The 22,154-nt window shown below is 44.0% G+C and overlaps 6 protein-coding genes across 6 annotated transcripts; 2 read left to right on the top strand and 4 right to left on the bottom strand.

Annotated features, from left to right (window-relative positions):
• Window positions 1-600: 600 nt before the first annotated feature.
• Window positions 601-879, bottom strand: PVX_115390 (mitochondrial import inner membrane translocase subunit Tim9, putative; the record flags this gene model as incomplete). Its single annotated transcript, XM_001616418.1, has 1 exon — window positions 601-879. The coding sequence occupies one exon, from the start codon at window positions 877-879 to the stop codon at window positions 601-603; it is 279 nt and encodes a 92-aa protein (XP_001616468.1).
• Window positions 880-2,605: 1,726 nt separating this feature from the next.
• PVX_115395 (mitochondrial carrier protein, putative) lies at window positions 2,606-4,679 on the bottom strand (the record flags this gene model as incomplete). Its single annotated transcript, XM_001616419.1, has 1 exon — window positions 2,606-4,679. The coding sequence occupies exon 1, from the start codon at window positions 4,088-4,090 to the stop codon at window positions 2,606-2,608; it is 1,485 nt and encodes a 494-aa protein (XP_001616469.1). The 5' UTR covers window positions 4,091-4,679.
• Window positions 4,680-5,820: 1,141 nt separating this feature from the next.
• On the bottom strand, window positions 5,821-10,713 carry PVX_115400 (DNA repair endonuclease, putative; the record flags this gene model as incomplete). The annotated part of the gene is made up of 1 exon (XM_001616420.1): window positions 5,821-10,713. One exon carries the CDS (start codon window positions 10,711-10,713, stop codon window positions 5,821-5,823), a length of 4,893 nt encoding a protein of 1,630 aa, XP_001616470.1.
• A 2,801-nt stretch (window positions 10,714-13,514) lies between these two features.
• On the top strand, window positions 13,515-15,804 carry PVX_115405 (hypothetical protein, conserved). Its single transcript, XM_001616421.1, has 3 exons — window positions 13,515-13,824; window positions 13,973-14,057; window positions 14,274-15,804. Exons 1-3 carry the CDS (start codon window positions 13,791-13,793, stop codon window positions 15,295-15,297), a joined length of 1,143 nt encoding a protein of 380 aa, XP_001616471.1. The 5' UTR covers window positions 13,515-13,790; the 3' UTR covers window positions 15,298-15,804.
• Window positions 15,805-17,168: 1,364 nt separating this feature from the next.
• Window positions 17,169-20,054, top strand: PVX_115410 (hypothetical protein, conserved; the record flags this gene model as incomplete). The annotated part of the gene is made up of 5 exons (XM_001616422.1): window positions 17,169-17,239; window positions 17,362-18,141; window positions 18,296-19,217; window positions 19,421-19,588; window positions 19,719-20,054. The coding sequence occupies 5 exons, from the start codon at window positions 17,169-17,171 to the stop codon at window positions 20,052-20,054; spliced, it is 2,277 nt and encodes a 758-aa protein (XP_001616472.1).
• A 636-nt stretch (window positions 20,055-20,690) lies between these two features.
• Window positions 20,691-22,049, bottom strand: PVX_115415 (hypothetical protein, conserved; the record flags this gene model as incomplete). Its single annotated transcript, XM_001616423.1, has 1 exon — window positions 20,691-22,049. One exon carries the CDS (start codon window positions 22,047-22,049, stop codon window positions 20,691-20,693), a length of 1,359 nt encoding a protein of 452 aa, XP_001616473.1.
• Between the last annotated feature and the right edge of the window lie 105 nt (window positions 22,050-22,154).

Below are 22,154 nucleotides of genomic sequence, written 5' to 3'. Positions count from 1 at the left end.
CATTGTAAACACGTGGTAATGTACCATAAAACACTGTGGATATGCAAAACCGCCTGGTAAAGCTTGCAATAATGTGTAAAAAAAAAAGTGAACAAAGTGTAAAAACTGCCTGAACAGTTCATATGATAAAAAAAAAAAAAAAAAAAAAAAGCAGAAAAGGGCAGAAAAAGGCGAAACAGCCAAAAAGCGGCAAGAAGGAACAAACGTGCAATTGTGCAATTTCTGCCTGAACTGTTCACATGAAAAAGAAGAACAAACGTGTTAGCCTGTACTGCCTGATCAGTTTATGAAAAATTCAAAGAATACAGTCCGAAACATGGCAGAACAGAACATAACACAGCATAGCATAACATAAAATAACTTCTTAAAAAATAATATCACTACGAGTGAGCAAAGCAGCCCTGCTTAAGCCTCCTGCGCGTAGTGAGCTACTGAACAATTTGCACATTTTTTACTTATTTGTGACTTTTTCGTTAACTTATGGAGATTCGTCCGGCCAGTTATGCCCATAACTGGGTGTGCAATGTGCCTTTTATTCGCTTATTTGCGCTAGGTTCCCTGCAAATGTTGGGCACCTTTTTTCCCAGCGAACTCTACTGGTTATGCCTTTTTTTGCATTTCGTTGTTCAAATTTTGCGTGAATTTCATGCCAATTCTCTGGGAAAAAACGGAAAACTTTTTAACGCAATTTAAAATGCAGTTGTTTTCATTGTTATCGAGTTCTTTGGACCTGAATGATGTGATACACTCGTTGAAGCATCTTTCCACAATGGAGTTATATGTGCTCATGGTATCTTCATATTCCGCTTTGTTTATCTTCTTCATAATTTTCTCCCTATCGCTTTTGTTAAAGCTGCTTAAATCGAGGGACTTCTCCATTTTTTCAGTTCTAATGTGTCTTAGTGATTATTTTGCAAAATGAGATATGCACATGTTAGTACGTGGTAAGGGGAAAGGCACGCCTATTCTGCGGATGAATGTATTTGCGGGAGTTTCAGTGTCCTTCGGCACATCATCCTTTAGTCTGCTCATGTGTTTTTGTGTTTGGCATTATTGTTCGACGGGGTGGCGCAGTGGGTTATTTTCTCGTACTAGGGAGGAAAAGAGGAGCAACATGCGTAAAATTATGCAGTAGTACGCAAAAAGCAGCGTTTTTAATGTATAGCGAAGTTTGCTGATGTATGGCGAAGCTCGCTAGTGCATGGCGTAGCTCACTAACGTTGTTACGTTCAATTAAAGGGCAAACATGCAGAATGGTGGATGCGCGTTCCTTACCAAAAAGGAAGGGGTGCAGGTGAAAGCCCGTTAATATATGTGCATGGTATCTGTTTATGCCCACGTGTACATGTAAAATAAAAGGGGAGGCATAACGGGATGCTATTAATCCTTACTGCGAACTACAACAACGTCGATTTGGGAAGCAGAAGGATATTACTATCATATTTTTTCCCTGACAAATAAAACATTTTTATGTTAATTTTTCGCTTCATTTGTTGAGTTAGCTTCCTTCACGTTACCCACTTTTACATAAAAAAAAATCGCGTGTTCAGGGGATGATTAAATTTTTTTTTTTGTCAATGTTGCTACAAACGTAGGCCATTTTTATGACAAAAATTTGCGTACAGCCAGAAGGGTGCACAACATGTATATATTTATGTGCACGTAATGCGTACATATAAAAAATAAGGCTGCCCTGACGTGAAAAAATGAACTTGCCGCCATTTTGCATGGCATAAGGTAATAGCGCCCGAAGTGTGGCGTGTACGTGTTTTTTCACGCGGAAAAAGTGTGGAGGCGAAGGGTGTACTCTACAACATGCATGAAGCCCCGTTATCCAAAATTGGATCATTGCTTTGTGGCAACTTTATTCGTTCCGTTTGTTTCCATTTTTACGACTGCCCTGCAACGCGGGGTAGCACGAGGGTTAAAAAGCTGGAGCAATTTAATCATACAGTTTTTATGACTGTTATTTGTTACGAGAAAAAAAATGGGGAACTTAAAAAGGCTGCTGGGAATGGGAAATTGTGTGGAGGGCAGTGACAAATTGCAGTTGGGGTGGGGAAGGGAAAGGAGAAGAAAGGGGGAGAGAAAATAAAACGGTCAAGCTGTATCTTAACGGTGTAACGGCTTAACGGCGTAACGGCGAAGCAACGAAACAATACGCAGCAGAGTGACTTGCCCGTGAAGGAACCCTACTGCAGAGCAAAGGGGGAGGGGGAATTAGGCCATCCGGGCAAGGGGCGCTAATTCGCGTGGAGCGAGGCACAAACGATGGAGAAACGGGGGAATAAATGAAAAATATTTTTGAACACTTTAAAAATTGAAAAGGATTAAAAGCTGCTTAGGGGGCATGTGGACAGGGCACGGCTTTAAAAATGGTCAGCGCGGTCGATGGGCAGATACGCAGTTGGGGAGATATGCAATTGGGAAGATACACCGTTACGCCGCTACACAGTTGGGCAGATACGCCGTTGCGCCGCTACACAGTTGGAGGTGTGACCATTCATTTTTATGGGTAGACGTTCCCACGGACAGGGGGTTGGTTGGGCCTCATTGTGATTGCCCCAGTGTGCTCCACTTCTGCACGCAGCGCCAATGCATAAGCTCACGCCTGCGACATCATATGCTTCAAAATTTCGTAGGACATGAACTGTATCGCGCCGGAGGGGATGGACTTCAGCATGGAGGGAAACAAACCGTAGTAGAAATTTCTGACCCCTTCGCAGTGGTAAATATTTTTAATACAATGGATGGTATTTTTGTAAATATAATTTTTGTTGTCTATTCCGTTGTTCATCATTCTCTTCCGAACGGTGTCTCCTGGGAAGACAATTACTAAGGAGGAGAGGTTGCTGAGCGATCCGGCGACAGACGAGTAGATGGCCACAGAACTTAGCGAATTTGATTTGTGGGGAAAATAATTTTGAAAAATATTTTTATAAAAATCAAAAAATAGCATTTGCAACGTTACGTATGGTACCCCTGTTAATAGGGTTGGTAAATACCCTTTGAAAAATCCTGCAAATCCTTCGTTACTATTAATTTCGCGAATGATGCCAAGGATGGATTTCTTTTGATTAAACATGGAGTTGCTATTCCTCAAATATTTTTCATTTATTCCTAGGGCCACTCTGATGCTTAGTAAATCTAGGGGGTACGACAGCGTCTTTTGTATTATACCTGAGGCATAGCCAGCTATCACACTTTCGTAATAATTAAAATTTTTTCTCACCAATTGGTCATTTTTTTTTGCATCATTTTTGGTGGTTAACCCTTTGGGGAACACCTCTAAAGCAGCGCTGTCATCTTTTTTTTTTTTTTTATATTTTTCTTTTATCAAATCGTTTGTTCCAAATTTTGCTGAGTAGACGATTCCGCCTCGAACGGTGTTGATTAAGTTTCCCTTCCACAGCCCCAAGATGCCCTCTTCCTTCATTATAAAGAGGAAGCTTTGAATAATGCTTTGATATTTGACTGGCTGGCTAGCACTGAGTGTTGCCCTGCTCAAGCAGATGCTTTTGCTTCTCAACGCGTGTTTCACATGATTGTTGATGTTTAAAAGGGGGTAATTATTACTTACGTTATTAATGTTTGTCCTATTTTGATGGGAATGCAAAATTTTTTTAAAAACTTGGTGAGGGGAAGAGTACTTTGTGTTGTTGTAGTGCCTGCACAGTTCAGCATATTTCACGCTCGTGTTCATAATTTTTTTTTTTTTTTTTTTTTTACTATTATGAATTATTTGATTTATGGTATTTTTTAAATTACGGAGGTGCACATTTTCGTTCTGTGCAAGTCTCTTTCGCTTTAAGTCCGATTCTATCGTCCCCGTTTGTATGCTTGCCGATTGGTCTACCCCGCTTAACAGCAAACTTTTGCTGCTCGTGATGCGTTTTTTCTTCTTGCCCTTTGAATCATCTTTGCCTCTCTCCTTGTAGTGGTGAAACATTGGCTGGATTTGGTAAAAAAGCTTTATCCGGTCGAAGGGGGCAAATAGCGTTTTGGTGACTAGGCCTGAGACCAGGCCGCACACCAGGATTGTGTTTTTGTTCCTTTTTTTCTCTTCCTCATTGTTGAGTTTTGCTTCCATAAAGGGGGGGCGAGTTCGCGGCGAGCGGGAAGCGAGCAAGTGGAGAGTACGCCGTCCACGGGGAAGCGGTGGCTCAAATCGATCGAAGTGGTACCTCTAATTGAAGTGCTACCTATAGTCGAAGCGGTGGAACTTTCAGCTGGCGCACCAGTTAGCCTCGTCCAGGTGTGTAGAGCTCTCTATTCGGCTGCACTGCAGTGAGGGGGTACCAATTAGGAGCACATCCGCGGGTATTCATTCGGGTGTGTCGTGCCTCTCGTCATTAGTTACGTGTGGGGGGGTGGGTGAGTGTGCCCAGGTTCAGGTGACTGTCCAGCTGATCAAGTATACCCCTTTATGGATGCCTCAAAATGTACCTGCACGAGTAACGCATATTCGTGTACGTTGCACGTGGGGGCTTTTACAATCCACTCGCCGAGTCGTTTGGTTAACGTTCCTCCTTCGTGAAAACAAGCCGACGAAAGCGAAGAAGGCGAAGGAATAGGGAGAAGCGTATGTGAATTTTCTGCACTTCAAAAAAAATGCTCCTCTTACGTGTTTCGATCGCTCGTATAGCTCCTCGTACTGTTGCAATAGTTTAAATTTTTGCAAAAAAAAAAAAAAAAAAAAAACTTTTCTCGAGCTATGCATCACGTCAGCAGCAGAATGAGGCGTACTTTCCCATTGTGTTACATTATGAAGGAGTTTAAAAAGTTGACGAGGCATTCGCTCCAAATGGCCCGCCCCAACAGTAACGTCGTACATTTGACGGGTCCTTAAAATTACCGCCATGGCAACATCGCCATTGTTGCACACGTGCTGGAGAAGCGGTGCGATTGTAGCTAGCGATTTGAAAAAACGAAAAGAATGTGTTAGCAGGAAGGGAGGCATGACACACTCCCCACGAGTACAGCTTAATAGGCTAAAGTATTTTTGTAATTTATGATTGCCCAAAAGTGAGAGGAGCAAAAAAAAAAAAGAAAAAAATGTTCAGTTACCCCTTTGGTGCATTTTTACGTGGCGAAGTACATCACTGGGGAGGTGCTCCACAATGATAACAAAACGGGACCAATCAGATTTGGCGTGTGAGAAAGGGGTGGAGAAGGGACGTCCCTTCCGTTCTGCCGGTCTACATTTGACAGGATAAAGTGTGTATCCCCATTTTGTTCACCCCTCAAAGTGAAGTACCCTGGTTTTCGTGCGCTACTACGGGATAGGGGTACACCGTACTGACTGAGATATAGCTCCCTTACGAGGGATGTTTTACCAAATGGGGGGAACTTACATGGGTATTTTTTTTCTTTGTCGATGTAGACCCATTAAGAGGGTTAACCAAGTGGGTGTAAGGGGAAAGGCGCTAGACCTATTCGCTTAGTACACTGATTGGTGGCCTGTTAACCTTCGTTTTTTCCCCCGCGTTTGTTTGCTTACCCATTTTTCGTCTCTTCCATCGAGGTGACCACGCAAGTTGGAGGCCAGCAGTGAGGCCCCTTCCGGGGAATCATTTCATATGCGAAGTTTGAGTAATCAAATGGAAAGGGGGAGACGGTCAAGGGGTACCATCGGTGGGCCGACAAATGGGAAACAAGAAAGAGGAGAGGAGAAAAGAGGAAACGGGGGGTACCAAAAAAAGGGTGCACGAAAAAGTACGTGGGAGAGTGACTAACGTTACGGGGGTAGTAATCACCTCGATTAACATTTCCCCTAAGTGGAGATCCATTTGCCGGACGTGGTCCAAGTCAAACGCGAACTCACACCGCGTCCGTGTTCAAAAACTCGTGGAGCATCTTCGCGTTGCTCTTGCTCATGTAGACTTCCAACTGCTCGACCGTTTTTTCACATAAGTCTCGCAATGAGTTAACGTTGTTGATGATCAGGTGCATGTTCTTTTCCGTGACGCCTGGGAGGGCTTTCAATATTTCCAGGGCGTTCCAGTTGGTGACGCTGTCCATTCTTTTTAGGGCGTAACTGCTCCCTTCGTCTTTCAGCTGGAGGGTTAAATTTTTGTCGAAAAGGTCGTTTATTGTTTCGTACTTGTAGGCATCTGATTGGTTTTCATTTTCGTTTTCATTGTCCGAATTTTTGTCCGCGGAGCTGTCTACCCGCTCGAGGGTGCTTTGGCTGGGTTGTTCCGCTTGGGTGTGGGTGTTTAGGGGTGGTTCGCTCGCCTCCCCATCGGGGGCATTCGTTATGGATAGCGGCTGCACTGTGGGCGGTGGCTGCGCTGTGGGCGGTGGCTGCGTTGCTGGTAGCAACTGCGTTGAGGTTTGCTGCTGCGCCTTGCCCCGCCGGGCGTGGCCGCCAATCCGCTGGTGGGCGTCCCTCTCCAGAGTCATATCAATGTGGAGCGACTTGAAGATGTCGGGCTGCTCGGCGTTAATTTTAAGCGACCAGAAAAGCTTAACGGTGAAGAGAGAAAAGGGACTCCACAGAATCTTAAGTCTACTAAACTGGAGGCAGAGGATGATCAGTTTCGTGTAGACGGAATTTTTGTCGCTAAGGGAGGAGAAGTAGAAGAGGTGCTTGGTATTGAATTCGATTAGCAACACGTATATGGAGTAGTATTTGGACATTTGGTTAATCTGGTTGTGCAGCCTGTTATTGTTTAGGGACTGAATGAGGTCCACGATGGTTTTCCTCTCCACGCAGATATCCTTGGTGAGGATGTAATCCCCCACGAGGAGGGAATACGGGATGATGTGCATTTTGCTCGTGTACAGTTTGTAGGAGAGGTCAGATTTAAGCTCCCTAATGTCAACTATGACGATCGGCTTGGTGTTATTAAAAATGCTGTAAAGGATAAAATTTAAATTGAAAGAATCAATAGAGAATTTTTCCAACACCTGTTGAATCTTTGCAATCGTTTTTTCGTCCAGGTGGGAGAGTGCCATGTCGTTTTTTTTACTATTTTTATTTCTATAGTTTTGCATAAAAAGCTCCTCCTCCTCCATGCTAATGTAGTTTGTGTTTAGGGCATTTAGGAAGGCGTTTTTATTTTCCACTTGTTGTTCGTCTAGCTTTACTTCTTGGAAATTTTTAAATTCCTCACACAGGCCTTTGTTAAAGTTGAAGAGGTTCTTTCTGTTTTGTTTAAATCTTTTTTGAAATAAAAAATACGAGTTGACCACCTTTTTAAAGAGGTCCTTATTTTTGTTAAACACATTTCTGTCTACTTGAAATCTGAGGTTGTTTTTATTTTCGATGAAGTTGAGCCAGTTTGTCTTTTCCACCTTCACGTCGTTGAGGTACTTGTTGTAGAGGATGTTGTTTTTGTAGAAGACGAGGAAGACCTCCACGGTGTTGCACAGGTCGCTCAGGGTCTCCAGCGTCCTGAAGGTTCGCGCGCCGCGGTCCGCGGGGTGGGGCGGCGCTTCGCCATGGTAGAAGCCTTTGCAGGCATCCTTCTTTACGCCATTGTTGGCTCCTTTCCCTGCGGCCTGGCGCGAGCAGCGCGTCGCGCCCTGGGGGCTGCCCCCCTGCTCCCTCTTCAAAAAGGACTTGGCCTCGCCCACGTTGTCATACATCCAGCTGTTCTCCTCGTACTTCATCACCTCGGGGAAGCAGCTCTCCCCACGCAGTTTATACACATTATGCTGGAACAGCCTCGCACAGTAAATTTCTACATTACGAAAAATGCTCAAATCTAGCTTGGTTAGAATGATTCTGCATGGTTTGACCTTCATCAAGAAGAGCTCCAAAAAGTCCAGGTTTCCACAGTACTCATTTATTTGGAAGAGATCCTCGTGGCTGCGTTTGGAAGGAGCGTTGTTTTTCTTCAACCGAGTTGGGTCTTCCTCTGATGAGGCAGCCTTTTGGATGTCTCTACCTTTGTGGGGGGATTCTCCTTCCTGCATAGGTGGACTGCCCCCCTTCCTCGTGCTCTCATTAATTTGGTCAATTTTCGCAGAACAGTCTTCGATGAAGCTGTCCGACGTGTACACCGAGTCGTAGTTCCTATTTATGCACAGTATGTAAACGTGCGGTTTTATAAACCTTAGGGAAGTCGTTTTATTCTTAAACAGCTTGTAGGGGAGGTAGTAATCGGCCTTATGTGCATGCATCGCATTTTTTTTGCTTTTTTGAAACAAGTCCTCCGAGCTGCTGGAAGAGGAGTTCCCCGAGTTGTCCGAAATGTAAAACTCGCGCGTTTGTTCTTCCGACTGGCGGAAAAGATTCATATCTGCGCAGTTGTCATTTTTGTGAAGCAGGAGGTTGTAAATTTCCTTTTGGGTGTAGAAGTTGTCCACGACGATTGCGATGGGGTAGTCTACTTTGTCTGCCCTCTCAGCAGCGTTCCTCTCTTCATCGTTACGGGGGTTGCTGTCAGATTGGTCATCTATTTTGGGACTTTCCTCCGCCGGGTCGGACCTCCTCTTTTCTCGCTTTATGGTTCGCTCCGGTTGGGCAGCGCCTGCAGTTTTTTGCGGTGCCCCTTCCGAAGCGTCCTTCGAAGCACCCTTCGACGCATCCGTTGGGGCCTCCTCACCAGGGTCGCCCACTTTTCCACTCGCATCGCGCGTCTCTTCACTGTGAGCGCCCGGGTCGTGCTTCTCCGGGGTGCGCTGCTCAATTTTCACTTTAACGTGGGCGCCGCTCCCCCTTTGGGGGGGCCCTTTATCTAGCTCCATTTCGCTTTGTCCTTTTTGAGAAGCCGCTACGTTAGAGGTGGTCCCCTTGGGGTACTCGTGGGTGGTTCCCCCTTTGGGTCTCTTCAGGGAGAGGGCCGCATCGGGGAGGTCTCCCCCCGTGGAGCGGTGCGGCCCCCTTTTGCGGTCGGAAGGCAGGCAACTCCCCACAGTGGCGCTGCTACGCCCCCCCTTTTGGCTCATCTTTTTAAACTCCTTGAGGGGTATATCTCTGCGGTAAACGAGTTCGTAGATCCAGCTGTAGAATTCACTCTGCGTCCGTTTGACTTCATAGGACTTGTGAAAATATTTCCCTTCGTACTGGAGTTTGTGGAGGAGAAGAGGGACGTTTTCCTGTTTGGTGATGTCCACCTCTAGATTCATATTAATACCTTTTAGAAAGTTGAGTTTCCTCTCCCTAGATAAGAAGAAGACATCATTGGCCTCGTTACAGTAGAGCCATATGGATTCTTTGTCTGCCTCCTTGATGTTATTAAGGTAGTTGTCAAAAACGACTTGGTCGTAGACGTACAGGTTGTTAAGTACATGCGCGAGGATAATAATTTCTTTTAATAACTTTTTTGTGTTATAGGTTAAGTTTTTACTCTTAATGTAGTTCATCGTGTAATTCTCTGCGCTGTCAGAATATATGAGGGCGTTTATATCAAAATCTGTAAAATTATTATATTTTTTAATTTCTAAATTTAGGTAATGTATTAAATTGAGGAGGTTCTCCTCCATTGTGTTGACGTCTGATGGGAGCTGCATATTTATTTCGTAAATGGTTGGCTGTAAAAAGTTGTTGTTAAGAGAGAGATGTACATTTTTATGAAACCTCGGATAGCAGTAGACCTTTTTGATGCTCAGCTTTTGACTTAAATTTATGATGTGCTGGCTATTTACCAACCTTCTGTTGTTGCTGATCCCTTTTATGAAGCCAAATTTGTTTCTCTTTCTGTAGAGCTCCGTGATGAATACCTCCTTCATGTTGTAAATGAGTTTATGATTTTTACAGAGGAAGATGCCATCGATTATTTCTGGGATAATTTTAAAAGTTAACATGTCGATTAGGAGCACGTTCGATGAGATGAAGTAGACTCCCCTTTTTATGTATAGTTCAATCCTTTCGTTCGATTTTTGGTTCCTTATGTACTCTGTTTTGAGGTAATTTATCTTCACGCCGTCGTTAAACTGGCGGTCCAGCTTGCTCATTTCGCCGTACAGCCCAAGTTGGTACTTCAGAAAGAGGTTGTATTCCTTCGGGGACACGTTCAGGATGAATATCAGTTTGTTTTGGTTCCCCGGGGGGGGGGCCTCGGTTTGTGCCGCGCGGTCACTTGGCCCGTCGGCTAAGCTGACCACGTTTGCCATACCTGCCACTTCCGCTACGCCTGCCCCTTCCCTCGCGGTGGCCCCCCCCGGCGCGTCATACCTGAAGGAGTCCAGCAGGCTGTTAATTTTGTTTCTCCCGAGCGAGCTGTCCGCCTCGTCCTGCGCACTTGTCAGCTGTTTGGCGCGGTTGGAGGGTGCCCGCTCCGGGGGGTCGCCTTCTCCACACGTGTCAGCTTCTCCGCCATTGTCAGCTTCTCCGCCATTGTCAGCTTCTCCGCCATTGTCAGCTTCTCCGCCATTGTTAGCTTCTCCGCCATTGTCAGCTTCTCCGCCATTGTCAGCTTCTCTGCCATTGTCAGCTTCTCCGCCATTGTCAGCTTCTCTGCCATTGCCACCTCCCCTGCAGGTGTCCCTTCCCCTATGATTATCGCCCCCGGCAGGGCTGTCTCGCCCCGCCTGCTCGTCATCCTCCTCGCCGTCCACCCGCTTGCGAATGTTCAGCCCGAACAACTCGAAGAAGACGTTTTGCTCCTCCGCGCACTTCTCATACCACAGGCACTTGTTCTGGTAGTAAAAGATGAATATGGCTAGGATGTTCAGCTCGTTGAACCCATCCGCCAGCAGAATCAGGGAGTCGTGCTGTATGAGCTTTTTCACGATCTTCTTCTCGTAGTAGAGGGGGTACATTTTGCGCGCACATGTAAGTGTGGGGGGGAACTCTCAATGGGGAGTCAACGTCGGCATGGAAAAAAAAAGAAAAAAAAAAAAAAAAAATTTAAATACACACAAAAAAATGTTCATAAAATGGAAATATCATGGGAAACGTCGCAACGGTAGGGCAGCAAATGCGCAAGTGGGTTCTTAATGGGAGAAGTGCCAAAAAAAAGGGGGGGAGTCTCCTTTTTTAAATCTTGCGTTGGGCAAAGGTGGACGTGTGATGCGTTTCGCGGCGTGGGGAACAGCGCGGGGGAAGGGCGAACTTGTGCCAGCGGGAGTCAAAGCAGAAGCGAAGCAGAACCAAAAAGGGAAGCGGCAATAATGGAGCGGCGCTAATGGGAGAGGCACTAATGATGGTAACAAAATTATGCGAGTGAAATTGCGCAACGTGGGACTCTTTCTCGCAAGATGGGTCATATACAGGCGAGCATACAAATTTCACGTCATCCGGATGAGCTGTACCGAGTGAAAATGCTCTCCTAGGGGGAACGCACTGAAGGGGGAACTTAGCGATGTCGCACGGGGGAAACTCTCACAAATGGCGAGAGGGTGTGGAACTCCACACGGGTAGTAACATCACATGATTAAAAACTGCGGAATGTTTTAGTGGACCTTTGCAGAAGTAACAAGCGAGCATCACGCTGATCACATTTATGGGGAAAAAGAAACCACTTTAAAGGATCACTTTTTCTACAGCGGTGAAAAAAGATGGTGAGATATACTACCGCGATGTTAAGCAACAGGAATGGAGGCCCCTTTTACGGGTGATTTTACTTTTCCTTTTGCTGCAAGGGGGTGGAACTGCCTTCAATTTTATATGCCATAGAAGCGGCATGATAGAGATTACACACATTTGGACTTCCGCACATTTTAAATCCCCGCATGCACGAATTGGAAGAAAGGACGTACCACCACTATCTCATTTTGCGCTAAAAATTTATGAATATTTTTACTGCCCCAATTTTTTTTACATTGCAAAGTTGCATATGACGAACGGGAAGTGACTATGGCCGTCTTTGTGGTGCCCCTCTTATGTTTTCGACTAGGGGTGATACGATAACCATGTGGGATGCGTAAGGAAAGTAGGCAGGAAAATGGTCTTTTGGGTGGGAGAGAGGGCATAACTCCATTCCGTTATGCGCCCTCCACATGGTTAAACATTTCATGGACCATTCCGCCTTTAACAATTATGCCCTAAATCCGTGCCGTAATTTCTCCCTCTGGGGCACATTCCCCCTAGAGGTAAAACTGTCATCAGAAAAGGGGTAAAAAAAAAGGAGACACATTTGGTATCCCTTTTTTTTGCTTAGCGTAATGTAGGGGACCAAATGGAAGAGGGATAAGAGCGCTTCTCTGTAATTTCTCTGTGTGAGGACAGTCAGTTGTTCTTCTTCACATGTTTCAATTTTGACATTCACGTTCAGGTGGAAAAAGGTGAAGAAAAATCCACCTAATTTTACATTTTCATGAATGTACTTTATAAAAATGTTACCGCAATGTTGTATTTCTTTTCGAGTTGTGTGTGTGGGGGTTACCAAGTGGGTAAAAAAAAAAAAAAAAAAATTGCACACATTAACGCACAAAGGTACAACCGTTTGAAAGTGTCATGCCAAATTGTCGAAAGACGAAATGGTGTTTTCCGAAAATGAAAAGTTGTGTATTCTACAATGGTGGGAGGCCCATTTGGGCATATATTACCTACAACGCACACATTTATTTTTTGGTGGGAAAATGGGGACAACTGCTTAACGCCGATCTGACGTTGGGGTGTTATGCGCAAAATGTCAACAGAGCGAGTGAATATTTTTCTCCCCTTTGATGAGATTTTTTTTACGTTTTGCAAAATTCACATGAAGGATTCTTCGTAAGGGGGTTAAGCTGCCCAGGTGTTTTCCATTACGAAGGCTTTCACACATATGTGCATGTATGTGTAAATATGCAGAGCACATTTTGGCGATATGTACACAAGTATATTCGGGGGGGGGAAAAAAAAACACCAGGGGTGTTTAAAACAAACGAATTTGACTCCTTTGAAAGTACAAAATGGACCCCTTTTTGGGGGCGTAAAAAAAAAAAGGGGGGGTACTGTCCGGTGAAGCAGTTAGGTATGCACACGCAGTGACTTCACGACTGTTTCGCATCAACGTGAGGATGTGCCATTCTGGGGGCGAACAGCGCACTGTAGGGGGTTTCGCATCGTCAATGGGAGTCTTCCGTTTGTCACTTTGATCTCCGCGCTGTTCGCCTTTTGCACAACGCGTAGCTTGTGTGCACCGGGGAATGGATATGCGCGCTGACAAGAATCGCTTTGAAAAAGTAAAATAAAAGCATAGTAAAAGCAAATAAAAGTAAATACAAGCAAACGCAAAAGCGAAACTAAGAGTAAACGTGCCTCTCCCCTGTGTTGACCCTTACGCACCTGTGTATGTAAATACATGCAACTGCTCCCGCGCGGGGAAGTGCGTGCAGGGGTGCAAGCGCCGCGAACAAGTTACTATGACATGTGAAGGCATAAGAATTTAAGCAAAGCGCGTTTGAAGGAATTCACAGCGTTAATGTTTGATTTATGCATGCTGTATTTTTTTGTTTCTTTTTTGTTTTTCTTTTCGTTTTTTTTGTGCCTCTTTTTAAATGAAGAGATAAAAATAAAAACTCCCGAACTTGCAAAAGGGCAAAAATAATATTTGTATATGATAGCACTTGCACTTGTATGTATTTTTCTGGTTTTTTTTTTTTTTTTTTTTTTTTTTTCCCTTTTCCGTTCACGTTTTCAAAGTATGAAACTTTGCCAAGCATGAAAATTTGCGAAATGACAAAGCTGGGATGTGCTTACTAAGAGAAAGTCAAAAATAAACATGTGGCGCATGCATATACATACACGCGTACGTACATGTGACTGCTTATATTTATAGAGCTTCCATTACTCCCTTGTAAATATCGGAGGACACGAAAAGGCACATTTGGAAGGGTCCATTTTGGGAAGGCCGCCTTATGACCCGTTCAGTTGAGAAGCTCAGATTTGACTTTGAAAATTTCTTCAAAAAAGGATGGCGCTAAATCCGACGCTAATTCAGGGCCAGGGTATGTGCAGCCGTGGTGGGGGAGGACGCTTCTCCGCGCGGTTGTGTTTTTAGAGGTTTTGCATTGGGGCCGTTCACCTTTGAGTGTGCTTACTTTTGCGTGTGCTTCCCTTTACGTGTGTTCACATTTGCGCTTCCCCCCTGAGCAGAGTTCCTTTTCCCGGCCAACAAAGGATCAGAGTTCACGTACCTACGAAGGGAAGACGTCAAAATGAAGCTCTACCTCCCCGACAGGTGACCAAAAGGAGAGCGCTACGAAGCATATGGCGCATAAGTGTGCCCATGGGGGTAGTGCCGCGAGTATGTAGTACTAATGGGACAAGCGGGGGTGTCTCCCCTGTTGGCTTCACTTATCTGCCATAACCCTAGTACACAGTTAATGATGGCCCTGCAAACTGGTTGACACATGTGCATATGTTCGTGCCCTTCTTTACACACCCCCAACTGCAGAACGATAAAGGAAGACGGAATGATTTTCCTAACGAGCATACGTTTGGTATTCATCAAAAGCGAACGGAGCAGAACGAACGCAAATTTCATATCTGTAGAGTTCCCACTGAATTTGATTGAGAAGCCAAAATTTGAACAACCCGTTTTTGGGTTGAATTACCTCTCTGGTGTAGTGAAGCCGTTAGTAGATCACCCCAACAGTCTGAAGAGTCCCTGCAAATGGAACATCGTTTTTCTGAATGGACAGTGTAGTAGCTTCCTTAATTATTTTTTTAAGGTATATGATGCGGCGAAGAAAAACAGACCATTAGGTGCCCTGAGCGAATTTAATGAGCAATTTTTTTCAAGTAGCAATGCATATGTGGATCCCAGTGACCCCACCTTCTTATATATAAACGAACCTAACCCGGAAAGTCTGTACGGTGCTCAGGGAATGACGCAAAATCATTACATTTCTCCAAATAATCAGAGCAATCAGGAAGTGCCAGTGTATAAGAGGCCATACGTTCCTCAGCATAGCAATAATGGCGGTTCGAATAACATGCCTTCTTATAATCAGCCAAGTTATATGGGGAGTTACGACTCCGTCAGCGGCAGGGGGACCTACGGCCACCAGTCATATGGGCCAAGTGGGGCCAACGGGTCGGGGTACTCTAGCCAAAGTTACGAACCCCCCAATTACGCAAACGCGAATGCAAGTAGCAACTTATTATCTCACTACAACCAGCAGGGTAACAGGAATGCGTATGCCAACCAGGAAAACACAACGTCGCACTATAATCAACACAGTGGGTATGTAAATTATGATCAGATGGATAACAGAAATGTGTATGACCAACAGAATGGTAACTCTGCACCGCACGGCCAACGCATGCACCCCCTGTTGTATAATCAACCCAACAATCAGCAATACAACCCTGCGTATAATGAGCAGCTTAACAATATGCATAGTCAGAACGGGGGTACCTCCACTTATCCGTCGAACCAACAGTCAGGGGAGCGCAACGGTGGACAGGCAAATTAGCCCAGAAATGTCACGTAGGTGCTCAGTTATGTGGGAAGGAAAAAAAAAAAAAAAAAGAGGAAAAAATTTCGTGTAGCTACACCCAATGGAGGATATAAATTCAAAAAAAATGACCGCATGTTATTTTCATTTTTGATGATCTTCTCATGTAAAATGTTTAAAAAGGGAATTTTTTTTTTAATTAATTAAGAAACGGGAGGATGCCATCACCCCCCCATGTGGATATTTCCATTGTGTAAATTATATGTACAGATTTGAAGTTACATGGCCAGTGCGTACTGCTTGATAAAGCAATTCAGGGATGTAAGACAAAATCGTCTTAGAGATTAGCAGTCCTTCCGACGAGATTTAATTTGCAACTTTTGTGAAGAAAAATGGGAATATGCTGGGGTGTATGTCGTAGCTGGGGCGGTTAAATAGATGTGCACCGCCTGCATTAGTGTACCGCGCAGAGTGTTCATTTGCACTGGTGTAGCTGAGATGGGGAAGTGGCTCCCGTGTAACTTCCTACATGTGCATGTAGCTACTGCTCCTCTTTGTCTATGGTGACCTTTTTTTTAAAATGACTCTTTCATGTGGAAAGAAGGAGAGGGCATTCATGTGATATATGGATTTAACGGTGGGTACTTTCATCACATTAGCAGTTTTTATTTATTTTTATTCATTTTTTTAACTCATTTGGGATAAGTACGCCACAAGTGTTTCCCACATTTATGCTTTTTTTTTTTTGTAAAAACGGGCGTTTTACTTATAAGAAAAAAATGAAAACGGTAAAATGGGCCGTTCGAATTGGGCGTTTGTTGGGGGATATCCAACATAAACTGGAAAAAAAAAAAAAAAAAAAAAAAAAAAAAAAATCACATTTTAGCTAGTTAAGGGAAACATAGCATGTATCCCCCTGGTGACAACTTCTACCGTCTGTTTTTTTTTTTCTTTTCCTTTTGTCTGTGTGGAAACTCATTTTAGCATTTTAAAAGTGCGGAACAATGTGTATGTGCTGCTCTTTGAACGGAGGAGACATGCGACGCGATTTCATCCTGTTGGGCTGTGATCTTTGGGAGTAGCATGACCATTGGTGTGTGCCCATTTTGCAATTAGGCCATACTGCAGTGAGGGAATAAAGTGTGGAAAAAAAAATAAAAAGCTCCCCCAATGTAGCAAAAGGATATGGAGGTGTAGTACGAAACATGCATGTTGCAGCTGGCAGTTTTTTTTTTTTTTTACGCCCAAAATCGCCTGCTGAGGAGGGTGTAAAATGGTAGGCAGCGTAACCTGGGAGGTGGGTCATATTGCAGGTGGGGGGACCACATAATGAAGCACTAAATTTGCCAAAATGTGAGACGATGGGAAATTGTTCCTTTCCTACTTCGCCGCTTCAAAGAGCCACCCCTGGACTAATCCGACTGACTGCATAAAGCATAGGTTAATTGTGAGCGGGACTCCCTTTTTTTTTATTTTTTAATTTTCCCTCTGCAGTGCGTTTCGTTGTTTGTGTAAACATTTGGATGGTTTAAGCGTAGGGCGATGGGCATAGGAGAGAAGAAAAAAAAAAAAAATAAATAAAATAAACACACAGCATATGACATGCGACATGTGGGCACATCGCGTAGGTCATGTTCATCTGTAGAGGAGTAACGTAGAGGGGGGCAGTTCTCCAGTTAAATGGCGCAACGCAGGAGTTACGAACTGCTATGTCACATCAGCATTACGTTAAGTACGTATTAAGGGCCGCAGCTTCCCCCCCGCCTACACGTCCACTTGGGGGTCAGCCTTTACGTTTTCCACCCCGTTTGTCGTTTCCAGTAAGCGAGCGTTGTCACTTTTCCATTTTGCACACTCCCGTTGGTTTGATCTCCCCATTTTAATTTATCATGGGGTTTTCGGAGAATCCCAAGTTTTTTTTGTTGGTCAAAAGGGTTTTAAAAAAGTGGAAACTAATAGGGTGAGAGATAATAGCAGACGCGTCTTCGCGTTGCATAGTGTTTGCGATAGGCGCGTGAACACCCATGCCTACACATGTGCGTATCTGTGTAGATGTTTTTTATTTTTTCCTCCCTTCGGCAGAATCACCCTATCCGTTGTCGGCTTCGCGCACCTCTGCGTGTTCAACAAATTTAGCAAAAAGGCGGAGCTGGACTCGCTGATTTTCTCGCAGTTCCCAGGGAATTCCAATTTAGACAAAACTGATGAGGACTTTCTAAACCACACGAGCAGTTATTTTTCCAACTATGGGTTCAGGGAGGATATAATAGATGGGATAGGCGAGTATATCAGGAGAATTTCCCCCTTTGTCCACACGGTGAAGCGGAGGGTTAGCGTGAATGGCGGCGTAAAGGGCGGCGCAAAGGGCAACATACTGATCACCACCGTGCCGTGCAAATTTTGCAACAACATGGAAAACATAATCGTGGTGATCAACTTCGATTACAAGGAAAGGAAAAATTTCCACGCCATTTCAGTTGGTTTAACGTTAATCAATTATTTTAAAAACTGCAATTATATGAGCAAGGACATTATCTTTTTGTTCACCAACAAGGAATGGCTATATTCTTTAGGGGTTCAGAAATTTGTCGAGGATTTTTTATACAGCAATGATGTGAGGAATGGAAGGAAGGCCCTCTCCAGATCGGCCATCATCATAGAATTCGATTCTGTGTACCCTTCACATATACACATAAATTATGAAGGCCTGAATGGGCTCTTGCCAAACCTGGACTTTATCTTGCTGCTGACCAATGAGCTAAACTACTACAACATCCCTGTGAAGGTGGAATCTCCCCACCACGCGATTTTTGACATGGCCCTGGAGAGGGGCTACGAGAAGGGGCACGTCTACTTTTTGAGGTAGGCTCTGCGGGGGGGGCGCTCATAGTGGGTAGCAATTTTATTGGCCCTTGCAGCGGTGACCCGCGTATGTATAGTGAACGCCATCCGGGCGCTCTCCTCCCCTCACATGTCGTATATTTCCTTTCCTTTTTTTTTCCCCCCCCTTGTGAAGGGAAAACATTGCAGCCTTCACCGCCACCGGCGTGAGTAAAATCCCGCTGAAAAACAAAATGCTAAATTTGTTCAACTTCACCAAGGCGATGGAAAGTTTCATAAGGAGCCAAAGCAATACCCCTGAAGGATTCTGCCATTCGTCGAATTTTTACTTTTTCGATACCATCAGGAGAAGGGTGCCCATCAGTGTGTATTGCTACGGTGTGTACTTAATATGTGCGTACGCCATTTTGAAGCTACTAAAAGGGTCTATTTTGCGAAGCTACACAAATCTTGTGGTGGGTCTCTACGGGTATATAAAAACCATTTTTATAATTTCATTGCCTATTTATTTATTTTCCACGAATGATAAAGTGTACGAGTTGCTGAATTTGGAAAAGAAGCTCCCTCTTTGCTCAGAATGGCACCCAGATCGTTACGAAGACTACGTGCAGATAGCCCACTACTGGTGGGAAATACTCATTCTGTCGGTCATAGTGGCCCTCATTTTTAACTACGTAATTTCCTGCATGGTTAAGAAAATTAGCAAAGTGCTTAAATATGAGAAGGTACAGAAAATCGAGAAAATTGTCCTTTTGGATAGGATAAAAAAATTGAATAATAAAATAAACAGCATTATTGGGATACCCTGTTTTTATGCCAACTTGAGTAATGAAGAAGTTTTGGCTAGCTGGGGAGATTTTTCCAAATTGACCAAACCGAAGATTGTGCATAGTGATGATGAGGAGTTCCTTCGCGAGAAGAAAAACAGAGCCCTGGTTAAGAGGCTGCAAGACGAATTGGATGAGGTGGAGGGGAAGTTGCAACTGCTCGATGGCGGAAATGTCCTGTACATTTTCAACGGCTCCGTCGCGCCGTATTCCTCCATAATGAACAGCATGAACTGTTTTTACTTCGTTTTTGTTGTGCTCCTGTCGTCGGTAAGGGGAAAAGGGGGAGAAGAGGGGGGAGAAACTACGAAAGGGGGGTTTCGTACCCACCATGGGACTGCACCGCGAGCATGGTGCACGTTCCCCCGTTGTGTCATTGAAGCGGTTATTTCGTCACTGCATTTTTCGTCACTACATTTTTCGTCGCTACATTTTTCGCCCCCTTTTACGCTTCACTGTTTTCCCCCCCGCAGCTGTACAACTGGTCGTATGCAGCCCTCTTCAGCGTGCTCTTCGTGATGCCCGTGTCTACCCTCCATAATAGAAAGACAAAGCGCAAGAAAGTGATCCAGAAGGCCATCATTTTGGCGTTCATTCTGCTGGGGCTGGCGCTGGTGTATCCATACGAGGGCTTCATTCTGGTAATTCGGGCCCCCCGCAGCGGCACTTCGCTGAGGAGATGCTGCTAAGAAGGAGAACATACTCATGTGCGTTTTTTCCAAACGGCTGATCGGCTGAACGTTTTCCCTTTTGGCCACTCCCCCCCTGCAGAGCGCAAGGCACAAGCTGATCAGGCACCTAACGAACGGATTTGCAAAGTGCCAGAAGTACTTGGCAAAGTCAAAGCTGGCAGACACGAAGTACTTCCCCGATTTTTTGGAATTCCTGTGCTCGAACAAAATTTTCGAGCCCCTACATGTAAATAAATATTATTTAAACAATCAGGACATCAAATTTAATTACAGCAATGGTGTTAAGAATGAAGTTTTGCTAAATCTGTATAGCATGGCTAGGAACCATTACTGTGTTGGTTCGCAAGTGTATCCCCTTATATGTTTCACTTTTTTTCCCGTTTTTTTTTTCATAATGTATGTTTTTTTTTGTTAATCCTTGGAGTTTTTTTTTTTTTTTTTTTTTTTTTTTTTTTAAATTCCTGTCCTTTTTCCCCACGATGTGGTGTGCCCGCCGAATGGTGTCCTCAGTTTGGGAACCATGCGTGTGTACGGTAGGTTTTGTAACTGCTATTTGGATCAACTTCAGTGGTGGGAGTATGGTGTGTAGAGTGAGCATCACTGGCTACACCTCTGAGTTAAACCATTTTGTCACCTCGCCTTGCAGCATGTGTGGGAGTTGTTACAAAATGGTGACGCGATTTATTTACAGTTTTGCTATTAACAAGATGAATTATATTGGGGGTCCCATTTGACAGAAACGAATGGGAAGTTTATTATGGGGTACTTTAAAAAAAAAAAAAAATGAAATACTAAAAAAATTGCCCCCCTCGGGGATGAAGAAGCTGCCTGAAGGGCGACGTTTTCGAGATGGAGAGCAGTCGTGGTGGAAGCCGCGGCGGCATCAGTGGTGACGAATGGATGCTGTGTTCCAATGAGGCGGGATCATACGGAGGGAGAAGTGGAGGGAGAAATGGAGAGAGATACGGCACGAAACCTGAAAAGGAACGCACCACCTGCCCATTTCCCACAGGGAGAATGGCGGACGCGCTGTGCTAAACTGGGGCTATCCTCAGCATAGTGCAGTTCTAGGGGCGTTTCCAGCGGGCCTGGCTTTACTGGAAAGCAAGTCTGTCGAGTTAACTATCAAGTCTATGTACTGCACACTGTTTTTCTCGTTCGAAATTTCGTTTTTCCTTTTTTGCCTTTTATCATGATCGTTGTCCGAGAAGAAGAGGATTTTCTTTCGCTTCCTTTCCTTTTTGATGTTAAATTCGTCTGCGCGGTATGATTTGTTTCTGTCTACATCTCTGTACTTATAAATTGACGTGCTTCTGTTTTTTTGTTTTGAATTTTGCTTCCAAGGGAGAGGGCCATTTTGGGTTAGAGCACCATTTCCATGATGAGAGGAATTCCTTTTCCCATTTGTGGAAGTTGTGTGGTCGGGTATAACTTGATCTGGTCTCTTAAGATGAGGAGGTGACCTTTTTGGGGTATCAAACGAGTGGGAGCGCCTGGGGCCATCATGGCGGTGGTCATCCAGCTGATGGCGCGGCAGCCCCTTTTCAGTACCCTGGGTATCATTTTTTTCCTTAAATTTATGATAAAAAAACAAATTTTTTTTTTCTGCCTTTTTGAGTAATAAATAGTATTGCGTCTTCTCGGCGTCCATGTGGTGAATATTTTTTTTTAAGGCATCAACCTGGTTGGACAAGACTTGGTTTTCATTTTGTAATTCTTCTATCCTACTTTTTAGAACTTTTTTCTTTGACTTGTTGAGCATATTTTTAAATTTCGCTTCTTTATGTAATTTAAAAAATTTTTCGCATTTCAAATTTGTGTCTGTGATTTTTTTTAAATATTCGTTCAACATAGATTGGTAATTTTTTATCTTCTGTTCAATGTCGTGTCTGTTACTTTTGCTATCGTGTAGATGTTGCATTATGGCTTCCACCTTTTGATTAATTTCTGCGTACATTTTATTAAGCACATTAATATTGTTCTGTGTGAGCATTTTTTTGTTTTCCTTTTCTTGCGTATTATTTTCCTTTCGGTCACTTAGTTGGGATTTGTATTTTTCATTTTCCAATTTGAGTCCTATAAGTTCGGTTGCTTTTAAGTTGTAATTTTCTTTTTCCTTCGTGAGACAAGAATTGAGTACGTCCATTTCTGTTTCTAATTTTTTTATTTTAATATCATATTCGAAATTTTGATTTTCCATTTCTTTTTCTTTTTTCCTTTCTATGTTACTTACTAGCTGTTTATATTTCTCTACTTCATTTTCCAGTTGGCAGTTTTTTAGCTGTAGTTTGTTTATTTCCTGGGTGAGAATTTCTTCCTTTTTTTTTGCCTTCACATACTCCTCGCAGAACTCGCTTAGCAGAATTTTACTTTCCGTGAATTTGAAGAAGACCTTTTCTTCGTCGTTCATCTTTTTGTGCGCAGGCAGCCACGGGTGCAGCTGTTGGTGTTGCTCGTTCTTTTTTTTGGGGGGGAGGGACCCTTTTCCTCCTTTCAATCTGCACAGGTGTACCTT

The sequence above is a fragment of the Plasmodium vivax genome, chromosome 11 (assembly GCF_000002415.2).
Source record: "Plasmodium vivax chromosome 11, whole genome shotgun sequence".
Lineage (NCBI taxonomy): Eukaryota > Apicomplexa > Aconoidasida > Haemosporida > Plasmodiidae > Plasmodium > Plasmodium vivax.
The sequence above is the reverse complement of the archived record's forward strand: the minus strand, read 5'-3'. Positions and strand labels throughout refer to the sequence as shown.